Source organism: Eubalaena glacialis, chromosome 7 (genome assembly GCF_028564815.1).
Source record: "Eubalaena glacialis isolate mEubGla1 chromosome 7, mEubGla1.1.hap2.+ XY, whole genome shotgun sequence".
NCBI lineage: Eukaryota > Metazoa > Chordata > Mammalia > Artiodactyla > Balaenidae > Eubalaena > Eubalaena glacialis.
In genome coordinates, this window is record NC_083722.1 from 25,424,711 (window position 1) to 25,451,401 (window position 26,691).

At 48.4% G+C, this 26,691-nt stretch overlaps 2 protein-coding genes across 4 annotated transcripts in view; one reads left to right on the forward strand and one right to left on the reverse strand.

The window, feature by feature from the left end:
* Positions 1-9,216, forward strand: part of TRAM2 (translocation associated membrane protein 2) — a 74,383-nt gene extending 65,167 nt beyond the window's left edge. The window contains exons 8-12 of one of the 2 annotated variants that reach the window (XR_009701557.1): positions 1,608-1,712; positions 1,910-2,053; positions 2,800-2,963; positions 4,049-8,789; positions 8,867-9,216. Coding sequence is in view for 1 of the 2 variants with exons in the window: in XM_061196095.1 (XP_061052078.1) it covers positions 1,608-1,712; positions 1,910-2,053; positions 2,800-2,963; positions 4,049-4,122 (487 nt within the window). In the remaining variant the exon portion in view is untranslated. Of the gene's footprint in view, positions 1-1,607; positions 1,713-1,909; positions 2,054-2,799; positions 2,964-4,048 lie in introns of both variants that reach the window. The other variant, XM_061196095.1, reaches the window with a different exon arrangement.
* Positions 9,217-12,377: 3,161 nt separating this feature from the next.
* Positions 12,378-26,691, reverse strand: part of EFHC1 (EF-hand domain containing 1) — a 60,390-nt gene continuing 46,076 nt past the window's right edge. For both annotated transcript variants that reach the window (XM_061194974.1, XM_061194975.1), the window contains 2 exons: positions 13,986-14,196; positions 12,378-12,599 (listed from right to left, as the gene is read on the reverse strand). In XM_061194974.1, the coding sequence (XP_061050957.1) occupies positions 12,528-12,599; positions 13,986-14,196 (283 nt within the window). In that variant the 3' untranslated portion in view covers positions 12,378-12,527. The remainder of the gene's footprint in view (positions 12,600-13,985; positions 14,197-26,691) is intronic.

The following is a 26,691-nucleotide window of genomic DNA, read 5'->3' on the forward strand; positions in this document are numbered from 1 at the left end:
CTGAGGGGCAGAGGCCGTGTGGGTCCAGCTCTGCTCCTGTGTCGCAGGCTCCTGTGCGGGCGGGCGGGGTGGGTCTGAGGAAGCCAGCCCGCGGTCGCCCAGCAGTGCCGCGAGGATGGGGACGGGGAGGAGCAGGGCAGGGTCTGACCCTGTTTGGGCCGAGTTCTTGTTCTGGAAAGAGGCTAGAACAGAAGGCGGAGCAGCCGGTCCTCCAAGATCACGCTGGCCCGTCCCCAGCGAGGCCGGCCCGGCTCAAGGTGCGGCCGCCTCTCTCCACTCCTTTTAATCTAGTTTTCAGGAGTGAGTGAGTGTGGGGAAAGGAGAGACCCTCGGCTGCAGGATTTCCCAAGGAAGACAGACCTTTGAAGTGCCCAGCGATGCAGGGTCTTGTTTGGGGAGAGCTGGGTGCTGGGGGCCTTCACTCACCTGTGGGCCCAGCCCTGCTTCAGGAGGGGCAGTTCCATCTGGGTGAAGGCAGACAAGGCCCTGCTCTCCTGGGCCGTCTGTTCTAGTGGGGCCGGGGGGTGGACCATAAATAAGGAAATGGGAGAGTTTCCCCAGGTGGTTAAGTGTGAGGAAGAAGGTAAAGCAGGGTAATGGGACGGCTGACTCGTCCACTTGGCCCCCTGTGGTGAGAAGAGCTCTCTGAGGGGGGAACTCGGGTAGAGGCGCGCGTGACAGAGCCAGGCAGGTGGATACCTGGGCGGAGCTGTGCAGGAGAGGGGGCCACAGGGTCAGGGCCCTGAGGTGGGAGCAGAGCTGAGCGGTAAGGCTTGAGACGGTCGAGGGCAGGATCCCGCTGGGCATCCTCGGCTGTGTGGAGACACTGGGTTTTCACATCATTCTCTTGACCGTTCTCAGGATCCAGTGACTTTCCTGAATGATTCCGCACTTCTTTGGTCCCCCTGGGTGGAATCACGGGGTCCCTCTTCAGCACGGCCCGCAGGTTTTCCACCCTGCCCCCCAGTATCTCCCTGACTTCCCAAGGCCCTGCCTGCTCAGCAGCACCTGTAACTTCACTGTGCAGCCTTCTTGCGTTTGTTTGAACCACAGCCGACCATCGGCAGCAGACTGCCTGGGAAAGTCAGTAAGAGCATCGTGCCTGGAAGTGAGCAGGGGGCATGGGAATGGGGGCTCGTGTTTTAAGAGGTTGGTTCACTAGCACATATTTTGATGTTGTGTTGAGTTTTGCTTCTTCGTATACCTCTTAGCTGTGAAGACTTGGGTGACAAAAAAAAAAAAATCAGACAGTAGGAATCCCCTCCCACCAATCCCTCATATTTCTACATGCAAAGCTCAGCAACTTGTTCTGAGCACCTTTTCTGTGCTTGGTCCCATGCCAGGTGATGAACACAGAGTGACAGGTGCTGTGAAGTCAGCCAGGGCCACAGTGGGAGCAGGAGGGGGCGCTGGGCCCAGACAGGAGAGGTTAAATACCGGGGGTCGGTATTAAGAAAAATTCTTGAAGGTGTGGCAGCAGAGCTGAATCCTGAAGGATGAGGCAGGGCTCGCAGGGAGGGTGGGAGTGGAGAGAGGAGCCCAGGCCCCTTGCCCCCGGCTTTCGCGGTGCCTTGTGGGGACTGTGAGGCTTGTCTGTGTCTCCCCAGCCTGAGCCGCCTGGGCCTGGTCCTGCTCCTGCTGCAGTACTCGACCGAGTTCCTCTTCCACACGGCTCGGCTCTGCTACTTTGCAGACGAGAACAACGAGAAGCTGTGAGTGATGCGGACGGGCTGAGGCCTGGCGAAGGGGAGGGCCCCGCGCTGGCGGTAGGCAGGGCCCTGGGGTTATTTTTTCCTGGAGCGTCTTACTCTAGACACCTCATCCCCCAAGCACCCTCCTCGGCCACCCTTGGACCCTCTCCCCGCTTGCTGCCTGAAGGCTGACGTACCTCCCCCGCCTCCTCGGGCAGGTTTAACGCCTGGGCTGCTGCATTTGGAGCCACCCGCCTCTTCATCCTCACCCTCGCTGTGCTGGCCATTGGCTTTGGCCTTGCTCGCGTGGAAAACCAGGCCTTTGACCCCGAGAAAGGGAACTTCAACACGTTACTTTGCAGGTAAGTTGGGCAGGAGCCTCCCGAACTCGGCACAACTTCTGCCGAAGGTCAGGAGGCCGCAGACCGCTGGGTCTCCAGCACCGTGATGTTTGGGGGGGATCTCAGACATCTGGCCAGAGTGGAGAAGAGATGCCAGCCTCCTGCTTCCATCACAGCCGTCTTCCCTCCCTGGCCCCGGTCCGTCAGGCTGCAGGCCTGGTGCCGGTACCGATGGGAGCCCCTCCCCTGGCCCGCGCCTCACTGGGGGTGCCGGGTTCACGTCCAGCCTCTCAGTTGGCTGTTACAGCCACGCGTGGGCTCTTTACAGCATGTTCTCAACAGTGTGGCCAGTGGCCTCGCACGGTGGCCAGGAGGGCAGCAAGGAGGCCACGGTCTTCATGACACCCGGGGCCCAGCGGGGGTCAGAGGTTTGTCCAGGTTGCTCAGCTTCTACGTGGCTCGCCGGGTGAGAAGCTGCACTTCTAGAATTATTTCTGCTGCATCGTAGTTCAGTTCACTAGAATCCTTCCGACGTACACGGGGCTTATATGGGCCGTGCTCTGTGCTGTGGGTCCAGCAGGCACGGGGCGGTGTGACAGGAGCTGGACCCGCATCTGTCCCTCCGCCCGCCCTGAGGCACCTGCAGCGGAGCCTGGCACGGGCCACGCTCCTCCCGGAGGTGGCGGTGGGCTGGGCACCGCGGGGTCCTGGCCTGCCCCCTGCCCGGGGCACGTGCAGCCTGACCCCACCGAGCCCTCTGCCCACAGGCTGTGCGTGCTGCTCCTGGTGTGCGCCGCCCAGGCCTGGCTCATGTGGCGCTTCATCCACTCCCAGCTGCGGCACTGGCGCGAGCACTGGAGCGAGCAGAGCGCCAAGCGCAGAGTGCCCGCCGCGCCCAGGCTGGCAGCCAGGCTCGTCAAGAGGGAGTCGGGTGAGTGCCGGGTCCGTGTGGGGTGGGTGGGGACCCCCCAGGGCCCCGGATCGGGCCTGCCACTGCCCCTCCCCCATCCCACCCCCCCCCCAGGCCCCGGGCTCCTCGGCTCCTGCCAGGGCCTGACTGGCACGTGGCTGGGCCCACACGGCTTGTGGGCGGGGCTGGCCGACGCGGCGGGGGCCCTCGCGGCTGGGTGGGGAGCTCTGGCTGGAAGCATGTCCGCAGGGTGGCCTCGGGGGCCCCATTGAGGGCGGCTGATGCTCTCTGGGTCCTCATCTGCCCTCCTGCTCCGCATCTCGGCCTGGCCGTCTCCCAGGATGCTGGCTCTGCCTCTCTCTTCAGGGGTGACCTGAGGGGACACAGTGCTCGGGGGGCAGCGTTTGGGAGACAGCCGCTTCTCCTCTGGCCCCCGCCAGGTCCTGGGGCGCTCGCCGCCAGCCCCGCGCTCTCTGTCCAGCCTGGGGGCCGTCTGCACCAGGCTCTGTTTCCTGAGTCGCCGGCCTCTCTCCAGGTGTGGCCTGCTCGGCAAGGGCGCGTGCGCGGCTGCGTGTGACAAGGAGTCAGGCCTGGCTGGCGTTGGGCGGGTGCGGGGGGGGCCGCAGCCAGGTGTGCCTGACTTTGAGCCAGCAAACGGGGGTGTTTAGGACAACAGTGAGAAGCATGGCTTTTCTGTCAGAGGAGCGTCAGGCGAGGAGTCAGAGTAAGGCCTTGTCCCTGCAGCCGCTCTACCTCCCCCTGACCGTTCCGCTTCCTGGGCCTTTGCTGAAGGGGGCTGGTGCCCTGCAGGGGCCCGAGAGGAGCTGAGGACTAGGGTCTGGCCCGGGCGGGCGGGCGGGCGGGCCTCTGCCCGTTCCCTGGTGGCTGTGTGCCATCCCAGCCCCTCCCGCGGAAGGACAGTCAGAGACCACCCACCTCAAGTGAAGCAAGACCCTGGGGGAAGCAGGAGCCCCTGGGAGCCGCGTGCTGGTGCCCTTCACCGTCGGGGGCTGCGGCCCGGGTCCCCTCGGCTCGTCCTGTGCGCAGCCCCCCGCTCCTGCTCCAGCCCCGGCAGAAACACCGCGCTTGTCTCCCTTCATTCCCAGGTTACCACGAAAACGGAGTGGTGAAAGCAGAGAACGGAACCTCCACACGGACTAAGAAACTCAAGTCTCCTTAGGGCCGAAGTGCTGAGAACAGGAATCCTCTCGCGGGCCCAGCAGGGAGGCCCCCTCCTGCTCCAGATGCCCCATCTCACACAGCAGAAACCTGTCTTCACACAGGGCCTTTTCCTCTTCCTTACATCTTGGCTTTCTCCTCTTCTTCCTCTGTGAACCATTCTCAATAAAACCAAAAATCTTCCTCTTTCCCTCCCTCCAGCCACCTCACGTCCTCACCTCTGTCCTGTGTCTGTCGGGTTTTCTAGAAGACCAGGCTCTCACGGTTACCTTTCTGCTGGCCTCCTTTCTCTTCCTTCACAGCTGTTCCCTTCTCTTTTTACTTGTTAATTTACCTTACTGTGCAATTTTTCTGTGTCTGATTTTTACAACGAGAGGAGGCGAAGCCTGTAGTGCTGGCCATCCCCCACCCAGTCTCCAGGACCTGTCTGAGTCGGCAGCCTCGTGCCAGGGAGCCTCCACCAGGGCCGGCGGCAGATCCCCGTGCGGATGGGCAGCAGAAGGGGAGACTGGCCCTCCTGGATCGTCATCTCCTAGGTGCCGATGAAATGACCAGAGTAATGATTCCAGTTCTGCACGCACCATCTTGAGGCCCCGCGGGGCCACTGCTAGTTGGAAGTGCCAAGGCATTTGGCTTTGGGACATGATGACTCGGTCCAGAAGGATGGTGTTGACTGTCTCGGGTCCCATGACTCGGGAGAGCTCACCAGTGGCCGGTCCTGGACACCAGCCTGCTCTCTCCGTCGGGGACGCGCTGAAGGAGGACGAGTCTTCCCACTCTGCAGCAACGGCAAAGCAATCAGAGCGGCGGGCTCTTCTGGAAAGGTAATGCGGCAGAAATGATGGAGGCGCCAACCTAGCCTTTCTTTGGCAGGTCCAGCTGCATTGCTCTTCCCACCGTTCACCAGCATCCAACCAAACCAAGCAGCAGTTAACAAACCAGCCCGGCCGGACACATGCTGGTTCTAAACCCCAGGCCCAGCAGCCCAATTGGGCGCCGGCCTTGCACCTGACTTCATCTCTCTCGCTGCAGGAACACTAAGCCCCCTGTGGCCCCTGGTGCCCCAGGGAGGGTCACCTGGGCCCCTCGCCCTCTGGCCTCACTTGTTGAGTGTCCTTTGGAATTGTCGTTGTCGTCTGCTGCTGTTTGCTGAGCACACCCACAGCGTTTTAGATGGTTTGAAACCAGGCTGACTCAGAATCGCTCTGCTGGTTAGATGGGCAGACACAGCCGTGCTGATGTGCATCTTTTGGCCCCCTTCCCGCACATGTTCTCCCCCTCTCCCCAAAGACAAGGCCTCCAGGCCCTCATGGTGCCTTGTGAGGACTCCAGCAAGGAGCTAGGCTCTCAGCAAGGAGGCCTGAATGCTGTGGGCAGCTGTTCCTGTGGGCACAAGAATGTAAGTGTCATGTGATGTGCTGGTCCTCTTCCTGACATCACAGTAGAAACCAAACTGGATTATTACCCAGAAGGCAGGGAAGTGGGTCTTTTCATCAAGGCAGCTCCCTTCTCCAGATCACCTGCATCAGAGAGAAGTTTTTATCTACCAGTGCCTGGGGATTTGCTTCCTGACACCCTGGTAGACCCTCATCTCTCTGTTCAGGATAAGGCCGGAGAGAAGGGAAGAAATTCTCTTATTTTGATTACCCTTAGGAGAGGGACAGCACTTTTGAAAATGCGAATTCCTCCTGTCTTTCCTTCTCCTTCCCTGACACTTATCTGGGCTGCAAAGCAGAATGTTGGTGAAAGGGCGGCTTGTACCAACCCCGCAGGCCCAGTCTGGAACCCCTCAGCCATTCAGTCAAATGGTCCTCCCTCCCCGCTCGTGGCTGTGGCTGTGGCTGTGGCTGTGACTGAGCCTGAGCCAGTGTTCCTACTTGGCCTAGGGATGCTGTGCAGCCCACGTCAGCCTGCAGCCGCCTAAGCCTGGCCCAGTCCTCTCCAGGCTGTGTCCCTGGCCTTGGCACTGCTCCTGCTCCGTGCAGGAGGCCGCCCCCCACCAGGGAGCCCTGCTGAGTCATGCCTTCAGCGGGTACCTGGCCTCCTTGCTGTGGGCTCGGGAGGTGGGAGCTGCAGCTGAGGTCCTGCCATCGAGCAGTGACTCTTCTCACATTCAGAGGTGATCGCCGCCAGAGCACACGTGCTTGGTGTGCCCTTGGTCTCCTGTAAGTTGGCCCCTCGGTACCGTGTGCCTCCTCAAGGTAGTACCACCAGCCCGGGGCCGGGCCAACTCTCGCCGCGTCCTAAAGGACGGGGTTGGGTCCCTGTTTGAGAGTTGGGAAAATCTTTCCTGCTATGTGAAACCCCTGAGACCATGAGTGAGGCTAGCATCCCACCGGCCAGTTTCAGGAATGGTTTGAGGGGAGGGTGAGAGGAAAACTGTAGGTGCTCTGTCACCCCGGGCATGCCTGGCATGTTTGCTTCAGAGCAGAGCCAAGCCTTTGGCAGGCTGGCTCGAAGCATGTTGCCAGGGGCCGAAAGAACTCACTTCCAGTTCGTCCTGAGAACTTTGTTGGGTTGGCTTGTCCTGATTTGGCCGTTCTGGCTATGTTCTTCAGTCTTAAACACTCTCTGTGAAGGCCCGGCCAGACACCCCCAAGTTTGAGAGTCCGCTCAGCGCCATCCGCCAGGAGGAGAGCAGATGCTCACCTACCTCAGCAGCCCCCGCCCTCCCAGCATCCCTGGCTGGCACGCGTGCGGGGGGCACCGGGCGGGGTGGCGTGGGAGAGGAGGCTGTGGGACGGACGGGTGATCCCGGCTGCCAGAGCCCCTCCTTGGAGGCTCCATGATGGGAAGCTATTTTTACCCTCCAGGCTCTAATAGCTACACTATAGTAGGTTACAGGTGTCCCTTCTGAAGGCAGGGCAGGTTCTGGGGGAAGGAGGAGCAGGCCGAGCCAGACCTGCATCGCTGCCGAGAACCTTTTCCGTGCCTGTCCCACGGTGGAGCTACCAACATTTCAGAAAGCGGACTAGACACCTGTGCTCTGGCCACCTCTGCAGATGCTCCTCTTGACTGGAAACCCTTGGAGCCGGGCTGGCTGTTCTGGGATGCATGCAGCTGGGTTTGCTTTGGGGACCTTCTTTCTCCGTACCTTTGACTTTCTCCTAAGTGCTGAATAGGAGGTAGGGGCGGAGAGTGCGCCCCCTCCTGATTCCACACAGAGAATTCTAGTCCCTGGGAGCCTTTTTAAATTCAAAGTGGCGTGATGCCCCCCCACCACTTTGGGTTTCCTTCCGGGCTTCAGCCTCCCTGGTGGTCTGTCCTAGGCCTGGGGGTCAAGAAGGCAGGAAGATTTGCACGGGACTCACTACCCTGCTGGGGTGTCAGCGTCCCAGTGAACAGACCCGTTCCTGATGGCCGGGGCCTCTGCTCCTGTGGAGAGCGGCCTTCCTCCCCCTCCCCGCTGCCATCCTAGCTCCTCAGGCGGGACTGGGCGGGACTGGAGCACTGGGTCTTGACAGGTCACTTGGAACGTAGGTCGAGTCTCCGGCCCGGTGCTTCACCAGCTCCTCACTGGATCGCAGTTCTTGCATGAACGGTGACTCCTCTCAGAAGGCTGAGGATGACCACCAGTCCCACCCTGCCCCCGGCCGCCCCCAACGGCCCGCTCTCTTTACGGAGGGCCCTGAAAAGCACGGGGATTCTGGCTCTGCGCGGCCCCTTTTTGCCCTGAGTGGATCCTGTATCTTTTTGTGTCAGAAGTGCCTTACGTGCCGTGGTCTCCTGGCCTCCACTTGCACTGTGTGGCCAGCCCCCCGGGCCCCGGCACAGTTACATGTTAAAGGGACACGGATCGTGACAGTTTCACCTCATTCGTCTTAGCCTCACCGCCACCGCCACCCCCACCGTTGTCAGGGTCTGGGGGTGTCCGGTTTCTCCCTTGTGTCCGGTGGCTGTGAGGCCCCTTCACGGGCCCCTGCCTGTCAGGGAAGCTCGGGGCTCCCAGGGGCACCAGGCCTCCGCGCCTCGGCCCACGTGGTGAGCCTTGCTCATCCAGCTCCCCTCACACGTAAAGGAAGAGGTACCCTGGCTCTAGCCTCTCCTCATCCCTACTGCGTCCCGTTCGACCCCGTGTTGCTGCGGTAAGGTGTTTACTCTCACTTCCCGGCCACAAGCGTCGCTCACAGGTGCCCGTCTGACGTGGGTCCGGGGGGCTGTTGCAGAGCACCCCTCCTCCCCCCGCGCGGTGTTACCCTGTTGAGCAGCAGCGCCCCCTCGCCCGCCTCGTCCTCGCTCTTCCGGGTTGTGCAATACCTCTCCTAGCCAGTGGTCTTTCCCACAGGCCGTCTGTCCCTTCCAGTGCCTGGCCACTGGGGCGGACGGGACCCACGAGAGGGTGGTCGTCATCCCCACAGAAGCAGCAGTAGCCACGCTCCCTCTGTTGCCGTCATTCTTGTGACCCTGGTGGCACTCTAAGTGGAACATTGTAGCATCATCTTTGAAGTCCATATAGTTTTAAAACTGTTGAAAAGGAAAAACACCATCCTCACGATGGGGCATTAATAAGTCAGCATCTGGGAATAAGATCCGTGTGACACCTGAGGCATCACCATCAGTTCGCTGTAAGGGTTCTAGAGCTGCTTGTTCGTGTGGAGAGGAAGGAGGTTTTCCTGGGAATCAGCCACGCATGGACAGCCCTGGTCATCTGATCAGATCTGACTGGTTGTAAGTAAGTACCACCATTTCCTTGGGTACAGATTCAAGTGTTTATGTAATGAGACTGCACACCTCATTTTTTTCAGTTCCTCTTGTTTAATAAACATCTGAAGGATGAGCTGAGGCTGCCGGTGCCCTGAGCAACTCATAATGCAAATATGGACAAAGCGTCTTTTTTTCTACTTTAGCCTGTTCATGTTATGGACCAAATTTCAACAAGGAACTCAAGGAAAATTTGTACCTGCCATATTTATGCTTTCATGTAAAAGGGGTGTTTTTTTTGGCGGGGGGGGTGCTCTTTTTACTTTCAGTGAACTTTTTTCCAAATCCTTTTTTTTTCTGTCCGGTTTTAAAACAAATTACGGTTTTGTATGGATTTTTTTAAATGTACATTTTGAAACAAATGATCAACAAATATTTTTGAAATAACTGAATAAAAGGCATTGAATTATTCGCCTACTTGTCTCGGGTATAATTCCTTCTATTCCTTTTTATCTGGGTGCTCACATTTGCTTTTTTTTTTTTTTTTAAGTTGCAATCATTATTTTATTCCACCTCTTAGATGGCTCTCTGGGAATTGATTAGGGTGTTGCTTCAATGCATCATAGAGTATGTTTTTCCCCTGAAGACTGAAAAGGATAAGAGTGCTTTAAAATAATGATATTGCTGGCAACTTTATTTCTTCCAAGACTTTGCATCAACTAGTCTTAAGTTTGTATTGCTCACATTTGCTTTTATATGAAGAACGAGTTTGCATCAATTTCAGCCTCATTTCTAACATTTTTCACTCTGTCATTTCTTGCATATCTTTTGAGATATATATTTGTTCGTTGTGGTCATGTGAGTTAGGGAATTGGAATTAAGGACGGAGAAGGAGTCAGTTATACTGAGTGGTGGGTAGTAATAAGCCTCATTATTGGTGTCTGTAACAGGGAAGTGTGAACGTGGAAAGGAGTGTGATGACAGGGGGTGTGTGGGCAGGAAGCGCCACAAGGAGGCGCACTGTGCCTGATGCCTGCTGTACGGCTGCCCCCATCATCCATGGGAATATGTTCTGAGACCCCCCAGTGGATGCCTGAAACCCCAGAGAGTTCCGAGCCCTAAATATGCTGTTTTTTCCTATACATACCTACCTATGGTGAAGTCTATAAATTAGGCACAGTAAGAGATTAACAATGATAATAGAACAATTATAACCATATACCATAATGAAAGTTATGTGAATGTGGTCTCTAAAAATATCTTACTGAGCTGCACTCACCCTTCTTCTTACGATGTGAGGTGACTGAATGCCCGAGTGATGAGGTGACGTGAGCTGGATGATGCAGACGCTGTGGTGGCGCGCTGGGCTACTACTGGCCTTCTGACGACACGTCAGGAGAGGATCACTTGCTTCCGGTGATCATGGATCACTGAGCCATGACAATGTCGACAGCTGGGGATCCCGGGTGGGACAAAGTGGGAGGGTGCAAGATTTCATCACGCTACTCAGAATGGCGCACAATTTAAAACTTATGAATTATTTCTGGAGCTTTCCATTTAATATTTCCAGACCATGGTTGACCATGTTTAACTAAAACTGTGGAAAGTGAAAGTGTGGATAAGGGGGACGACTGTGTTACGGCATCACTTGGCTAGGAGAGGATGGGGCGAAGTCTGTGTGTAAAAGCCACCAGATGTCAGTGTAGGTGCTGGACAGATGCTGTCCGAGCATTGGTACCAGCAGTGGGCACAGGACACTGCTGGCATCAGATGGCTTGTTGCCCATGGCTGTCTGCTGTTTTTCCAGAACCATCTCCAGAGGGAGCTCAGGAGATGAGTGCAGTTAGTTGAGGACAGGCATGGGCTATGAGGACCAAACAGGAACCATGTACCTGAGGCAAAGGCACGGTGCCAATGGAGAGCAAGCGGCTCAGCCGGAGAAGCCGGTGACCTTGGGCAGCCGGCCTTTCTGAGCCTGCTTGCTCATCTGGGCTCAGCATTTTGGGGGTGTGTTGGCTGGCTGGTTTGCTTGTTTTTGCAGGGAATGGTGGTGGTAAGATTTAGGGATAGTGAATGCTAAGTTCATGGTTCAAATAAAGCACTCAATAATTAATTTCTTATAGGAACATGCTCGTGCTCCTACACCAGCAGGATATTCACTCACCCAAGTGACCCTTGATTTTCTGGAAACATCTAGAGACATCTTCTCAGGTACCCCTAAAGCCTATAGATACGGGCTTGATACACCCTAATTAGATGGTATTTTCAGGCCCCTGGTGGTGTAGACAGAATACAGGTAGGAAGGAATCAGAGACAGCATTTACAAAGATGAAGTTAGTGGCTGACTTCAACTAAGGAGCAGCCCTGCTTCTGAAAAGTCCATCAGAGCTCAGTCGATAACCAGTAGCTGCTACTAGTCTTTTCTGCCTATCTTGAGGCCAGGCTCTCTAGAAGCAGTTTTTCTAAATTTTTTTTTTTTTTTTTTTTTTAACTACAGCCCACATCAAGAAATGTTTTACATCATGACCCAGTAAATACACACTCATTTGAAACAAAAGTTTCATGAAACAAATCAGTGTACCACACTGTGATATTTCCTATTATCACAGTGTCTGCCTGCCAATGCAGGGGACACGGGTTCGAGCCCTGGTCCAGGAAGATCCCACATGCCGCAGAGCAACTAAGCCTGTGCGCCACAACTACTGAGCCTACGCTCTAGAGCCTGTGAGCCACAACTATGCGCCTAGAGCCCATGCTCCGCAACAAGAGAAGCCACGGCAGTGAGAAGCTCGTGCACTGCAACGAAGAGTAGCCCCCGCTCGTCACAACTAAAGAAAGCCCGCGCGCAGCAACTAAGACCCAACACAGCCAAAAATAAATTTAAATAAATAAGTAAATAAATAATAAAATGAAATAAAATGCAGGTCTACTAATGGGCCTAGAACTGCAATTGAAAAACATGGTGTCTACTTCCCTTCCCTGCCGGGGCGGGGCGGGGCGGGGCGGGGCGGGCGGCACTGTCTGCAGCACCACACCCGAGCTGACGTCTCTCTGAGCAAACTGTATGCATCCTCCTCCTGCTCTTAGTCATTCTACACCTGCATTAGTCAGGGTTCTTTCTCCAGAGAAGCAGAACCGATAGGCTGTATATAGAGAGAGAAAGGGACTGACGATTAAGGAATTGGCTCCCGTAACTGAGGAAGCTGACAAGCTCCAGCATCTGCAGTCAGCGACCTGGAGGCCTCTGAGGGCTGATGGAGTAGTTCCTGTCTGAAGCCAGCAGGCTGGAGCCCCAGAAGAGCCGACGTCTCAGTTTGAGTCCAAAAGCAGGAAAAAGCCGATGTCAAAGCAGGCCGGAGGAATTCTCTCTCATCAGGGAAAGGTCAGCCTTTTTGTTCTATTCAGGCCTTTAATGGAATGGGTGGGGCTCACCCACATTGGCGAGGGCCAACTGCTTTACTCCATCCACCAACTCAAATATTAACCTCATCCAGAAACGGCCTCACAGACACACCCAGAAATGTCCAGGCACCCCATGTCTAGTCAAGTTGACACATAAAATTAACCATCACAACACCCCTATCTCCCCTCCCTAAATAAGGCACCAACCTTAGCTCCTACAAGATCCAATTTAATTTAGACTTCAGTGGTAAAAGAACCAAAAAGGAAATATAATTTCAAGAGCTCTGTAAATGCCTCTATGAAGAGTACAGGTATACGTAGGCCCAACCTCAAAATACTGTGCCGCGTTCTGTCCTCAGCAGGTCAGTTGGAGAAAGCACGGACAAAGTTATAGTAGTCAATCTTGTCTTCTCCGTGAGAGCACATCCTGATGAGCTGCGGGAGAGAGAAGGGGAGCCCGTGAGAGACAGACGGGCTGCTTTCAGCTCAGCTGCAGAGCGCTCTTTAGTGCCTGTCCCCTGCCTTTGTAAACCAGCTCAGGCTTTTTATATCCTCGGCTGATTCTGAAATGATCCTGTAAACCGGGTAGGTAGGTCAGAGTATCCCCATCTTCACGAAATCAAAGCTCAGATGGAGTAAATGGCCTGCCCAAGGTTTCAGGTTTAACGTTTATAAGAGCACTGTCATTTCCAAAGCATTTTTGTTCTTATATTCAATTACAAGACTTTGTCCATCCAGTCAGCACAGAGTAAGACTTAGAATAGCAGGTTGCTGCTATCACAGCCTAACAGAAAAATCTAGTCATGTCACTGCTCAAACCAAGTCCCCTGAAACACCTGTGAGTGGCAGTAAGCACACTGATTTGCTGTGGCTACTTTAAGGACGTATGCAAATCCATCCCGCCCATGCTTTCCCTGTCCCACCTGCCCTGACTGCAGCTCCTCTCTCCCAGGTCAGGTCACAGATAGCACAAATGACTTAGAAATCGAAGGCTGGATGTGCTGTCAGCCTGAGACTTGGGAAGCTAGATGGGCGTTTGGCCCACTTGAACTGCCTCCCTCACTCCTTGCTAATGTTCCCGTCTGAAAAACCCTCGTCTCCAACCTAGTCACACTGGCCCCAAACAGAAGGCTTCCCTAAATGAGTCGTAACTTCCAAACATCCCTTTTTGCTAACGTATCATTAAGAAGGACTACAGCATCACAATGTTCTTAATCAGTGAGAATGTCTCAATAACATTAGCCACCATCGTTGGCAACTGTGGGAGAAAGTTTGTCCCGACTTCTAGGGGAACCCTGGTCAAAGGGGTTTATAAGGAAAAAGAGGTATGAAATGCCCTCTTCAGCTCCCTCATGGAAACTCTCGGAGGAGATCGTCCGTGTCATCCCTCCACTGGCAGCTGACCATGGACCCCTACTGGCGGATGCTGCTGTCCAGGGCAGCGGTCACGCCCTCTCCCACGCCAGCCCTACTGATGGGCTAACGTAGGCTATGAAGGTGTCAAAGGCTCCCACCATCCTGCTCAGTCCAGCTTTTCATCTGCCCTTGGCAGCCACCCTCCTTTAGCCTTGACATGGCTCACTGCCCGCTCTGTGCTGTCTGGCCCCTGCCCACTTAAAGAGATGCCCTACAGCAGCAGTTAGGAAAGGATGCCGATGCTAGAGTCGAGGGCAAATGCCATAATCAGGACCAAACAGCAGATCTGATGTGAACACCCCAAGTCTTCCCCAGTTAAAATGAAATACAAATGCAACTGCCTTTGGGAACGAGTGAGCGGTGCCCAGCCTCTGCAATCAACCCCCAAGAGGAACTCCTACTCACCTCCTTAACCAAGGAATCGTCAACTGGGAGGTGAAAAGAGTCACAGATTTTAAAGAATGTCTCCCTGTCCACATGTCCTGAAGCTTCCTTGTCATAAATTTGAAACATCTTGCGGATGTTGTCCCTGCACGGGCGATCTTTCCCTTGCTTCTGGATCGTGTCTATCAGGGCCTCCAGTTCCTGCACGCCTGGGTCCTCTTCCGTTTGCTGGCTATGGAGAGAGGAGATGGATGGATGTGGTGTTTATTCTCGAATGGTCTTACCTCAGTGACCGAAGTTCTCACTTGGTGAAGTCGGGGAAGCATCTGATGACAAACAGCTCTGATGCTGAGCTGATCAGTAACTGAACACTTGCCTGCAGGGGCTGGCAGATGGCTGAGCTCACGTCAGGAACCCCGACTAGGCTCAGCCTCCCTTGCTGCCGTCTATTAAATCCCTGCAAAGAGCCAAATCTACCACCACTACCACCCCCAAGTCTGGTGTTTGTGGGAGTCGCATGATTGTCATCATCTATGTTACAGCATCTAAAAATAAATGTTTTAGAAACAGACTTAAAAGTAGTATGATGGGGACTTCCCTGGTGGTCCAGTGGTTAAGAATCTGCCTTTCAATGCAGGGGATGCAGGTTCGATCCCTGGTCGGGGAACTAAGATCCCACATGCCGCAGGGCAACTAAGACCTGATGCAGCCAAATAAATAAATAAATAAATAAATATTTAAAAAAATAGTAGTATGATGAAGAAATCAAAGAGGATCAAAAGGGAAATAAAATATCTAGAAGCAAAAATGGAAATACAGTTGACCCTTGAACAAAGCAGGGTTTAGGGGCATCAACCCTTCGCACAGTCAAAAATCTGCATATAACTTACGGAACAACCACATATTCGGAGGGCTGACTGTATCTGCAGATTCAACGCATTAAGGATTGTGTAGTAGTATAATACAAATTTACTGAAAATGCATATAAGTAGATGACACAGTTCAAACCTGTGTTGTTCAAGTGTCCCCTGTACTACACACCAAAATTTATGGGATGCAGCAAAAGCAGTTCTAAGAGGGAAGTTTACAGTAATAAATGCCTACATTAAGAAAAAAAGAGGGAGTTCCCTGGCAGACCAGTGGTTAGGACTCGGTGCTTTCACTGCTGTGGCCTGGGTTCAATCCCTGGTGGGGGAACAAAGATCCTGCAAGCTGCATGGTGCAGGCAAAATAAATAAATAATAGGAAAAAGAAAGATCTCAAATAAACAACCTAGTTTATACCTCAAGGAACTAGAAAAAGAAAAAAACTAAGCCTGAAGTTAGCGGAAGAAAGGAAATAATAAAGATCAGAGCAGAAATAAAAGAAAGAAGGACTAGAAAAATTATAGAAAAGATCAGTGAAACTAAGAGCTGTTTTTTAAAAAAAGATAAACAAAACTGACAAACTTTTAGCTTGACCAATTTTTAAAAAAAGAGAAAAGACTTAAAATCAGAAATGAGAGGAGACATTACAACTAATACCACAGAAATACAAAGGATTGGAAGAGACTTCTATGAACAATTACACATCAACAGATTGGATAACCTGGAAGAGATGGATAAATTCCTGGAAACATACAACCTACCAAGCCTGAATCATGAAGAAATAGAAAATCTGAACAGACCAATAACAAGTAAGGAGATTTAATCAGTAGTCAAAAATCTCCCAAAAAAGAAAACCCCAGGACCAGATGGTTTCATGGTGAATTGTACCAAACATTTAAAGAAGAATTAATACCAATCCTTCTCAAACTCCTCCAAAAAACTGAAGAGGAGGAAACACTCCCAAATCCATACTACAAGGCCAGCATTACTTTGACATCAACGCCAAACAAGGACACTACAAGAAGAAAATTACAGACCAATATCCCTGGTGAACACAAAAGTCCTCAACAAAACACTAGCATACTGAATTCAACAGCACATTAAAAGGATCGTACATCATGATCAAGTGGGATTTATCCTTACTATGCAAGGATGATTCAACATACACAAATCAATACACCACATTAACGAAATGAAGAATAAAAATCATATGATCATCTCAATAAATACAGAAAAAGCATTTGACAAAATTCAACATCCTTTCATGATGAAAACTCTCAACAAATTAGGTATAGAAGGAATGTACCTCAACGTTATAAAGGCCACACATGACAAGCCCCCAGCTAACATCATACCCAGTAGTGAACAAGACAATGATGCCCACTCTGTAAGATCAGGAACAAGACAAAGATGCCTACTCTTGCCACTTCTATTCAACACAGACCTAGCCAGAGAAATTAGGCAAGAAAAAGAAATGAAAGGCATCCAAATAGGAAAGGAGGAAGTAAAACTGTTTCTGTTTCCAGATGACGTGATCTTAATACCATATATTAGTCCTTAGAAAATGCTAAAGACTCTACCAAAAAACTGTTAGAAGTAATCAACAAATACAGTATACAAAACCAACATACAAAAATTAGTTGCTTTTGAACTTCCCTGGTGGCACAGTGGTTAAGAATCCACCTGCCAGTGCAGGGGACATGGGTTCGAGCCCTGGTCTGGGAGGATCCCACATGCCACAGAGCAACAAAGCCTGTGCGCCACAACTACTGAGCCTGCACTCTAGAGCCCGCGAGCCACAACTACTGAGCCTGTGTGCCACAACTACTGGAGCCCGCGCACCTAGAGCCCGTGCTCTGCAACAAAAGAAGCCACTGCAATGAGAAGCCCGCGCACCGCAACAGAGTAGCCCCCACTTGCTGCAACTAGAGAAAGCCCGTGCGCAGCAACGAAGACCCAATGCAGCCAAAAATAAAATAAATAAAATTTATTAAAATATTAGTTGCTTTTCTATATATTAACAGTGAACTATCAAAAGAAAAATTAAGAAAACAATTTCATTTACAATAGCTTTTTAAAAATTACTTAGCAATAAATTTAACCAAGGAGGTAAAAGGCCTATACACTGAAAACTGTAAGACATTGATCAAAGAAACTGAAGAAGGCAAATGGAAAGATATTTTGTGTTCTTGAATTGGAAGAATTAACACTGTTAAAATGTTCATACTATGCAAAGCCATCTATAGATTCAATGCAATCCCCACCAAAATTCCAATGGCATTTTTCACAGAAATAGAAAAAAAATCCTAAAATTTGTATGGAACTACAAAAAACAAAATAAAAACCCAAATAGCCAAAGCAATATTGAGAAAGAAGAACAAAGCTGGAGGCATCACACGTCCTGATTTCCAACCATATTACAAAGCTATAGTAATCAAATCAGTATGGAACTGCTATAAAAACAGACACATAGACCAATGGAATAGAACAGAGAGCCCAGAAATACGCCCACACGTATATGGTCAACTAATCTTTAACAAGGGTGCCAAGAATACACAATGGAGAAAGGATAGTCTTCAGTAAATGGTGCTGGGAAAACTGGATATCCACATGCAAAAGAATGAAACTGGGGGCGGAGTCAAGATGGCGGTGTGGGAAGACACAGAGTTCCCGTCTCCCCACAACTAGGGTGCCTGCTGGATGCTGGTGGGGGACCTCGACGCCCAAGGAGACAGAAGAACCCCCAAGCGAACTGGTAGGACGTCAGGGGACTAAGTGGGGAGAAGTGGAGGCCAGACAGGACCAGAGACCCTGAGGGGCGGCTGAGAAGGGGGAGGGGTTCCCACGCCTGGAGGGACCTTCAGGGGCTCGGATCGGGGGGAGCGCGCCCAGCATTTCCCCTGCCCAATTGGCCAGGGAAGTCTGCCCGACTCTCAGGCCAGGTCCTACGCCCTCAGAGGACCCCTGCAGGCCAAGGTGGCCCCAGGGGTGTAGGGGGAGAACAGGAGAGGCAGGTGGGAGGGGCCCTCCAGGACCGGCGGGTGTCTGCCCCACCCACTCGAGCCCAGGAAGCCTGCTGGGCTCCCAGGTGGGGTCCCCTGCCCTCTGAGACCGGAGGCAGGAGGGACGCCTGGGCCCCCTCTGTTGAGCCTAAGCCCCACCCCCAACAGCCTCCAGGACGTTTTCCAGCCCTGTGGGTCCTAAGCATAGGCCCTGCCCACCACCCAAACCCCACCCCTGCTTAGGCCCCGCCCTCCACAGCCAAGGCCTTTTCCACCTTTTTTTTTTAATTTTTATTTTTCTCCTCCTCTTTTTTACTATTGTGGTTCTGTTTTACCTTCTGGTTGTTGTTTCATCTATATTTTTATTTTTATATTCTTTCTAACATATCTGTTAGTTTCCTAGTCTAATTATATTTTTTACTTCGTTATTGCTCTCCTTTCTTTTGTTTGCCGCCCCGCGCGGCTTGTGGGATCTTGGATCACGAGCCGGGGGTCAGGCCGAAGCTCCTGTGGTGGGAGCTCTGAGTCCGAACCACTGGACTAACAGAGAACCTCAGACCCCAGGGAATACTCATCGGAGTGAGGTCTCCCGGAGGTCCTCATCTTGGCACCAAGACCCAGCTCTACCCAACAGCCTACAAACTCCAGTGTTGGAAGCCTCAGACCAAACAACCAGTAAGACAGGAACACAATCCCACTCATCAAAAAAAAAAAAAAAAGAGATGACAAAAAAAATACGTCACAGATGAAGGAGCAAGGTAAAAACCTACAAGACCAAATAAATGAAGAGGAAATAGGCAATCTACCTGAAAAAGAATTCAGAGTAATGATAGTAAACGTGATCTAGAATCTCGGAAATAGAATGGAGGCACGGATTGAGAAAATACAAGAAATGTTTAACAAAGATCTAGAAGAACTAAAGAAGAAACAAACAGAGATGAACAACACAATAACTGAAATGAAAACTACACTAGAAGGAATCAATAACAGAATAACTGAGGCAGAAGAATGAATAAGTGAGCTGGAAGACAGAATGGTGGAAATAACTGCTGAGGAGCAGAATAAAGAAAAAAGAATGGAAAGAATTGAAGACAATTTCAGAGACCTCTGGGACAACACTAAATGCACCAACATTCAAATTATAGGGGCCCCAGAAGAAGAGGAGAAAAAGAAAGTGTCTGAGAAAATATTTGAAGAGATTATAGTTGAAAACTTCCCTAACATGGGGAAGGAAATAGTCACCCAAATCCAGGAAGCACAGAGAGTCCCATACAGGATAAACCGTAGGAGAAACACACCAAGACACATATTAATCAAACTAACAAAAATTAAATTCAAAGAAAAAATATTAAAAGCGGCAAGGGAAAAACAAAAAATAACATACAAAGGAATCCCCATAAAGTTATCACTGATTTTTCAGCAGAAACTCTGCAGGCCAGAAGGGAGTGGCAGGATATACTTAAAGTGATGAGAGACAAAAACCTACAACCAAGATTACTCTACCCAGCAAGGGTCTCATTCAGATTTGACGGAAAAATCAAAAGTTTTTCAGACACGCAAAAGCTAAGAGAATTCAACACTACCAAATCAGCTTTACAACAAATGCTAAAGAAACTTCTCTAGGCAGGAAACAGAGAGAAGAAAAAGACCCACAAAAACAAACCAAAAACAATTAAGAAAATGGTAATAGGAACATAATAACCTTGAATGTAAATGGATTAAATGCCCCAACCAAAAGACACAGACTGGCTGAACGGATACAAAAACAGGCCCGTATATATGCTGTCTACAAGAGACCCACTTCAGACCTAGGGACACATACGGACTGAAAGTGAAGGGACGGAAAAAGATACTCCATGAAAATGGAAATCAACAGAAAGCTGGAGTAGCAATACTCGTATCAGATTAAAATAGACTTTAAAATAAAGACTGTTACAAAAGATAAGGAAGGACAGTACATAATGATCAAGGGATCAATCCAAGTAGAAGATATAACAATTGTAAATGTTTATGCACCCAACATAGGAACACCCCAATACCTAAGGCAAATGCTAACAACCATGAAAGGGGAAATCGACAGTAACACAATAATAGTAGGGGACTTTAACACCCCACTCACACCAAAGGACAGATCATCCAAACAGAAAATAAATAAGGAAACACAAGCTTTAAATGACACAACAGACCAGATAGGTTTAATTGATATTTATAAGAACATTCCACCTGAAAGTAGCAGAATACACTTTCTTCTCAAGTGCACATGGAAGATTCTCCAGGATAGATCACATCTTGGGTCACAAATCAAGCCTCAGAAAATTTAAGAAAATTGAAATCATATCAAGCATCTTTTCTGACCACAACACTATGAGATTGGAAATCAATTACTGGAAAAAAAACTGTAAAAACACAAATACATGAAGGCTAAACAGTGCACTACTAAATAACCAAGCGATCACTGAAGAAATCAAAGAAGAAATTAAAAAATACACAGAAACAAATGACAATGAAAACACGACAACCCAAAACCTATGGGATGCAGCAAAAGCAGTTCTAAGAGGGAAGTTTACAGCAATTCAATCTCACCTCAAGAAACAAGAAAAATCTCAAATAAACAATCTAACCCTACACTAAAGCAACTACAGAAAGAAGAACAAAGAAAACCCAAAGTCAGTAGAAGGAAAGAAATCATAAAGATCAGAGCAGAAATAAATAAAATAGAAACATAGAAAACAATAGCAAAGATCAATAAAACTAAAAGCTGGTTCTTTGAGAAGATAAACAAAATTGTTAAACCCTTAGCCAGACTCATCAAGAAAAAAAGGGAGAGGACACAAATCAATAAAATTAGAAATGAAAAAGGAGAAATCACAACTGCGACTGCAGAAATACAAAGGATTATAAGAGACTACTACAAACAACTATATGCCAATAAAATGGACAACCACGAAGAAATGGACAAATTCCTGGAAAGGTACAATTTTCCAAGACTGAACCAGGAAGAATTAGAAAATATAAACAGACCTATCACAAGTAATGAAATTGAAACTGTAATTAAAAATCTTCCAACAAACAAAAAAGCCCAGGACCAGATGGCTTCACAGGCGAATTCTATCAAACATTTAGAGAAGAGCTAACATTGATCCTTCTCAAACTCTTCCAAAAAATTGCAGAGGGAGGAACACTCCCAAATTCATTCTACGAAGCCACCATCACCCTGATACCAAAACCAGAAAAAGATATCACAAAAAAAGAATATTATAGACCAATATCACTGATGAACATAGATGCAAAAATCCTGAACAAAATACTAGCAAACAGAATCCAACAACATATTTAAAGGATCATACACTATGATCAAGTGGGATTTATCCCAGGGATGCAAGGATTCTTCAATATACGTAAGTCAATCAATGTGATACACCATATTAACAAATTAAGGAATAAAAACCATATGATCATCTCAATAGATGCAGAAAAAGCTTCTGACAAAATTCAACACCCATTTATGATTAAAAACTCTCCAGAAAATGGGCATAGAGGGAACCTACCTCAACATAATAAAGGCCATATATGACAAACCCACAGCAAACATCATACTCAATGGTGAAAAACTGAAAGCATTTCCACTAAGATCAGGAACAAGACACGGATGTCCACTCTCGCCACTATTATTCAAGATAGTTTTGGAAGCCCTAGCCACGGCAATCAGAGAAGAAAAAGAAATAAAAGGAATACAAATTGGAAAAGAAGTAAAACTGTCACTGTTTGCAGACGACATGATACATAGAAAATCCTAAAGATACCACCAGAAAACTACTAGAACTAATCAATGAACTTGGTAAGGTTACAGGATACAAAATTAACGCACAGAAATCTCTGGCATTCCTATACACTAACAATGAAAAATCAGAAAGAGAAATTAAGGAGACAATCCCATTTACCATCACAACAAAAAGAATAAAATACCTAGGAATAAACCTACCTAAAGAGGCGAAAGACTTGTACTCAGAAAACTATAAAACACTAATGAAAGAAACCAAAGATGACAGAAACAGATGGAGAAATATACCATGTTCTTGGATTGGAAGAATCAATATTGTGAAAATGACTATACTACCCAAAGCAATCTACAGATTCAATGCAATCCCTATCAAACTACCAATGGCATTCTTCACAGAATTAGAACAAAAAATTTTACAATTCGTATGGAGACACAAAAGACCCCGAATAGCCAAAGCAATCTTGAGAAAGAAAAACGGAGCTGGAGGAATCAGGCTCCCCGACTTCTGACTATACTACAAAGCTACAGTAATCAAGACAGTATGGTACTGGCACAAAAACAGAAATATACATCAATGGCACGGGATAGAAAGCCCGGAGATAGACCCACGCACATATGGTCACCTAATTTACGACAAAGGAGGCAAGAACATACAATGGAGAAAAGAAAGCCTCTTCAGTAAGTGGTGCTGGGAAAACTGGACAGCTACATGTAAAAGAATGAAATTAGAACACTCCCTAACACCATACACAAAAATAAACTCAAAATGGATTAAAGACCTAAACGTAAGGCCAGACACTATAAAACTTAGAGGAAAACATAGGAAAAACACTCTGACATAAACCACAGCAAGATCTTTTTTGACCCACCTCCTATAGTAATGAAAATAAAAACAAAAATAAACAAATGGGACCTAATGAAACTTAAAAGCTTTTGCATAGCAAAGGAAAACATAAACAAGACAAAAAGACAACCCTCAGAATGGGAGAAAATATTTGCAAATGAAACAATGGACAAAGGATTAATCTCTAAAATATACAAACAGCTCGTGGAGCTCAATATCAAAAAAACAAACAATCCAATTAAAAAAATGGGTAGAAGACCCAAATAGACATTTCACCAAAGAAGATATACAGATGGCCAAGAGGCACATGAAAAGATGCTCAACATCACTAATTATTAGAGAAATGCAAATCGAAACTACAATGAGGTATCACCTCACACCGGTCAGAATGGCCATTATCAAAAAATCTAGAAACAATAAATGCTGGAAAGGGTGTGGTGAAAAGGGAACCCTCCTGCACTGCTGGCAGGAATGTAAATTGATACAACCACTATGGAGAACAGTACAGAGGTTTCTTAAAAAACTAAAGTAGAGCTACCATATGACCCAGCAATTCCACTACTGGGCATATGCCCTGAGAAAACCATAATTCAAAAAGAGACATACGTACCACAATGTTCATTGAAGCACTGTTTACGATAGCCAGGATATGGAAGCAACCTAAATGTCCATCGACAGATGAATGGATAAAGAAGATGTGGCACATACATACAATGGAATATTACTCAGCCATAAAAAGAAACGAAATTGAGTTATCTGTAGTCAGGTGGATGGACCTAGAGTCTGTCATACAGAGTGAAGTAAGTCAGAAAAACATACACGGTGTACTAACGCATATATATGCAATCTAAAAAAAAAATGGTACTGATGAACCTGGTGGCAGGGCAGGAATAAAGACGCAGACATGGAAAATGGTCGTGAGGACATGGCGGGGGGAGAGGGGGAAGCTGGGGAGAAGTGAGAGTAGCATCGACATACAACAGTTAGCTAGTGGGAAGCAGCAGCATAGCACAGGGAGATCAGCTTGGTGCTTTGTGACGACCTAGAGGGGCGGGACAGAGGCTCAAGAGGGAGGGGATATGGGGATATATGTATGCATATGGCTGATTAACTTTGTTGTACAACAGAAACTAACACAGTATTGTGAAGCAATTATACTCCAATAAAGATCTATTAAAAAAAAAAAGAAAGAAAGAATGAAACTGCTTCCCTATTTTATACAACTCAAAAAAATTAACTCAAAATGCATTGAAGACCTAAACATAGGACCCGAAACTGTAAAACTCCTAGAAGAAAACATAGGAAAAAAGGTCCTTGACACTATTCTTGGCAATGATTTTTTGGATATGACACCAAAAGCACAGGCAACAAAAAACAAAAATAAACAAGTAGGACTACATCAAACTAAAAAGCTTCTGCATGGAAAAGGAAATAATCGACAAAACAAAATAATCAACAGAGTGGGAGAAAATATTTGCAAACTGTCTTCGTCCATTCAGGCTGCTATAACAAAAAACTAGAGACTGGGTCGCTTATAAACAACAGAAATGTATTTATCACAGTTCTGGAGGCTAGAAGTCCAAGATCATGGTGCCACAGATTCCATGTGGTGGCTAGTGAGGGCTCTTTTCCTGATTCATGGCCAGTGCTTTCTCACTGTGTCCTTGAATGGTGGAAGGGGGCTAGTCAGCTTCTGAGGCCTTCTTTATAAAGTCACTAATTACCTCCCAAAGGCTCCACCTCTTAATAGCATCACATCAGGACATCAACATGAATTTTGGGGGGACACAAACATTCAAACCATAGCACAAACCGTATATCTGATAAGGCGTTAAGATCTAAAATATATAAGGAATTCACATGTATCAACAGCAAAAAACCCAAACAATTCGATTAAAAAATGGGCAGAACTGAATAGACATTTTTCCAAAGAGGACATACAAATGGACAATAGGTACACGAAAAGATGCTCAACATCACTAATCATCAGGGAAATGGAAATCAAAACTACAATGAGGTATCACCTCACACCTGTTAGGATAGCTATTAACCTCATACCTGTGAGGATAGCAATTCCCAACAGTGGTGGGAATTGGTGCAGCCACTATGGAAAACAGTAAAGAGGTTCCTCAAACAATTAAAAATAGAGCTACCATATACTCCAGCAATCCCACTTCTGGGTGTGTATATATATATGAAGGAAACAAAATTAGTATCCCAAAGAGACATCTGCACTCTCATGTTCTTTGTAGCATGATTCACAATAGCCAAGATATGGAAACAACCAAACCGTCCCTTGAGAGATGAATGGATTTAAAAAAGAAGTCCTGCTACTTGCAACAACATAAATGAACCTGAAGGACATTATGACTAGTGATTTTAGACATATTAAAAAATGCTGAACTCATAAAAACAGAGAGTAGAAGGGTGGTTGCCAGGGGCTGGAGAGTAGGGGGAAAAAGGAGATGTTGGTCAAAGGGTACAAACTCAGTTATGAGGTGAATAAGTTCTGGGGACCTAAGGCACAGCATGGTGACCATATAGTACTGTCTACCTGAAATTTGCTAAGAGAGTAGACTTTAAGCATTCCCGCCACTCACCCACAAGAATAAACGGTAACTGTGTGAGATGGTGGATGTGTTAACTGACTTGACTGTGATAATCACTTCGCAATGTGTATGTATACCAAATCATCACATTGTACACTTTAAATATATACGGTTTTGTCAATTATACCGCAATAAAATTGGCAGAGGAGAAGTAGTATGATGAATTTGGAGCCAAGTTCCAGGATGACTGGTCTGGCCACTGTGTGCAATGGATTAAGGAAGAGAGTGGAGGTGGGCAGATGAGTCTGGAGGCACTGTGGGCGCCTCAGCAAACACTGGTGGGTACCTGCCCAATATTCACCCCCTCCTTTTTCCTAACAGAGCCCTCACTTTGTTTGGAGCAGCAATCAGGAGCGGCCGAGTGATACAGCCCAGACAATGAGATGTAAGGAGAAGTTGCTAGGTGGTACTTCTGGATAAGCCCTTTAAAAACAGGAAAGACATGGCAAGATTGGCTTTTCAGTCTCTTACCCCTTTGTCCTTCCCCTCTTCCTGCCTGGAATATAGATGCAGTGCTGGAGATGGAACACTCACTTGTAACCACAGAGAGAAAAGCATGAGGACAAAAGCTACTTGCTCAGAATATCTGAGGAGAGAGAGAAGTCCGGTCTCTGTTGGGCTGGGAAAGCTCTGGACCACTGACCTCCAGACATTGTGTTCCATAAGAAAACATAAAACTCCACTGGGTTAAGCTAATATAAATTTGTTTCTGTTGTTACTGCTGCTGTTGTTAAGTTCAGATAAATGCAATTCCAAACTGATTGAGTGCTTTAAATTAGGAAATGGTGGTGAGAATGAAAAGAAGTCAGAGGTGAGAGATACTGCAGAATAAAATAAAGGAACTTAGCAGCATATTGAATATGGTGCAGAATAGAAGAGGAGGTTTCAAATCAAGGTAAATGGAGCCCTGAGGTGACCAAGAGAAAGAGGGGAGCCGACATTCACTGCTTGCCTCCTGTGTGCCCGACACCAGGCTGGTGCTTTACACACATTAGCACAACTCATTGTCATCACCACTTGATGAGACGGATGAACAGAAAGAAGGAAGAAGGACGAGGGAACAGCAGGTGTGCCAGGAAGGTGAAGACAACAGTGGTCTCATTTTTAGCTGCACGAAGTGTGAGGTGCTGGTGGCTCAGCTGCACAGAAGCCCATCGAGCAGGCAGACAGGAACCTGGGAGCAGAATCAGGAGAACGTCAGGATGGAGAGCGACTTATTCAGACACTCTGCGATGCGATGAGATCGTCCAGAGTTCAGAGAAAGAGAACAGGAGGACCAAAACCAGAACCCTGAGAAACACCAACCTAGTAGACAGAAATAGGAGAAAGATACAAAGAACAAGCTTCCAGGGAAGTAGGAGGAGTATCAGAGACTCTGACTTTCTAGAACTCAAAAGAAAGAGTTTCAAAAAGGGTGTGGTAAAGAGTAATTTACATTATATGTAGATCAAAAAGGCTCAACACTAGACCAGGGGGTTGGCCCAGAGGCCAAAGCCAGCGGGCAGCCTGTTTTTCTAAATAAAGTTTAATCAAAATACAGCTATACCTACTCATTTACACATTGTCTATGGCTGCTTTCACCCCACGGGGGCACAGCTGCGTAGTTACAACAGAGATTCTGGTAT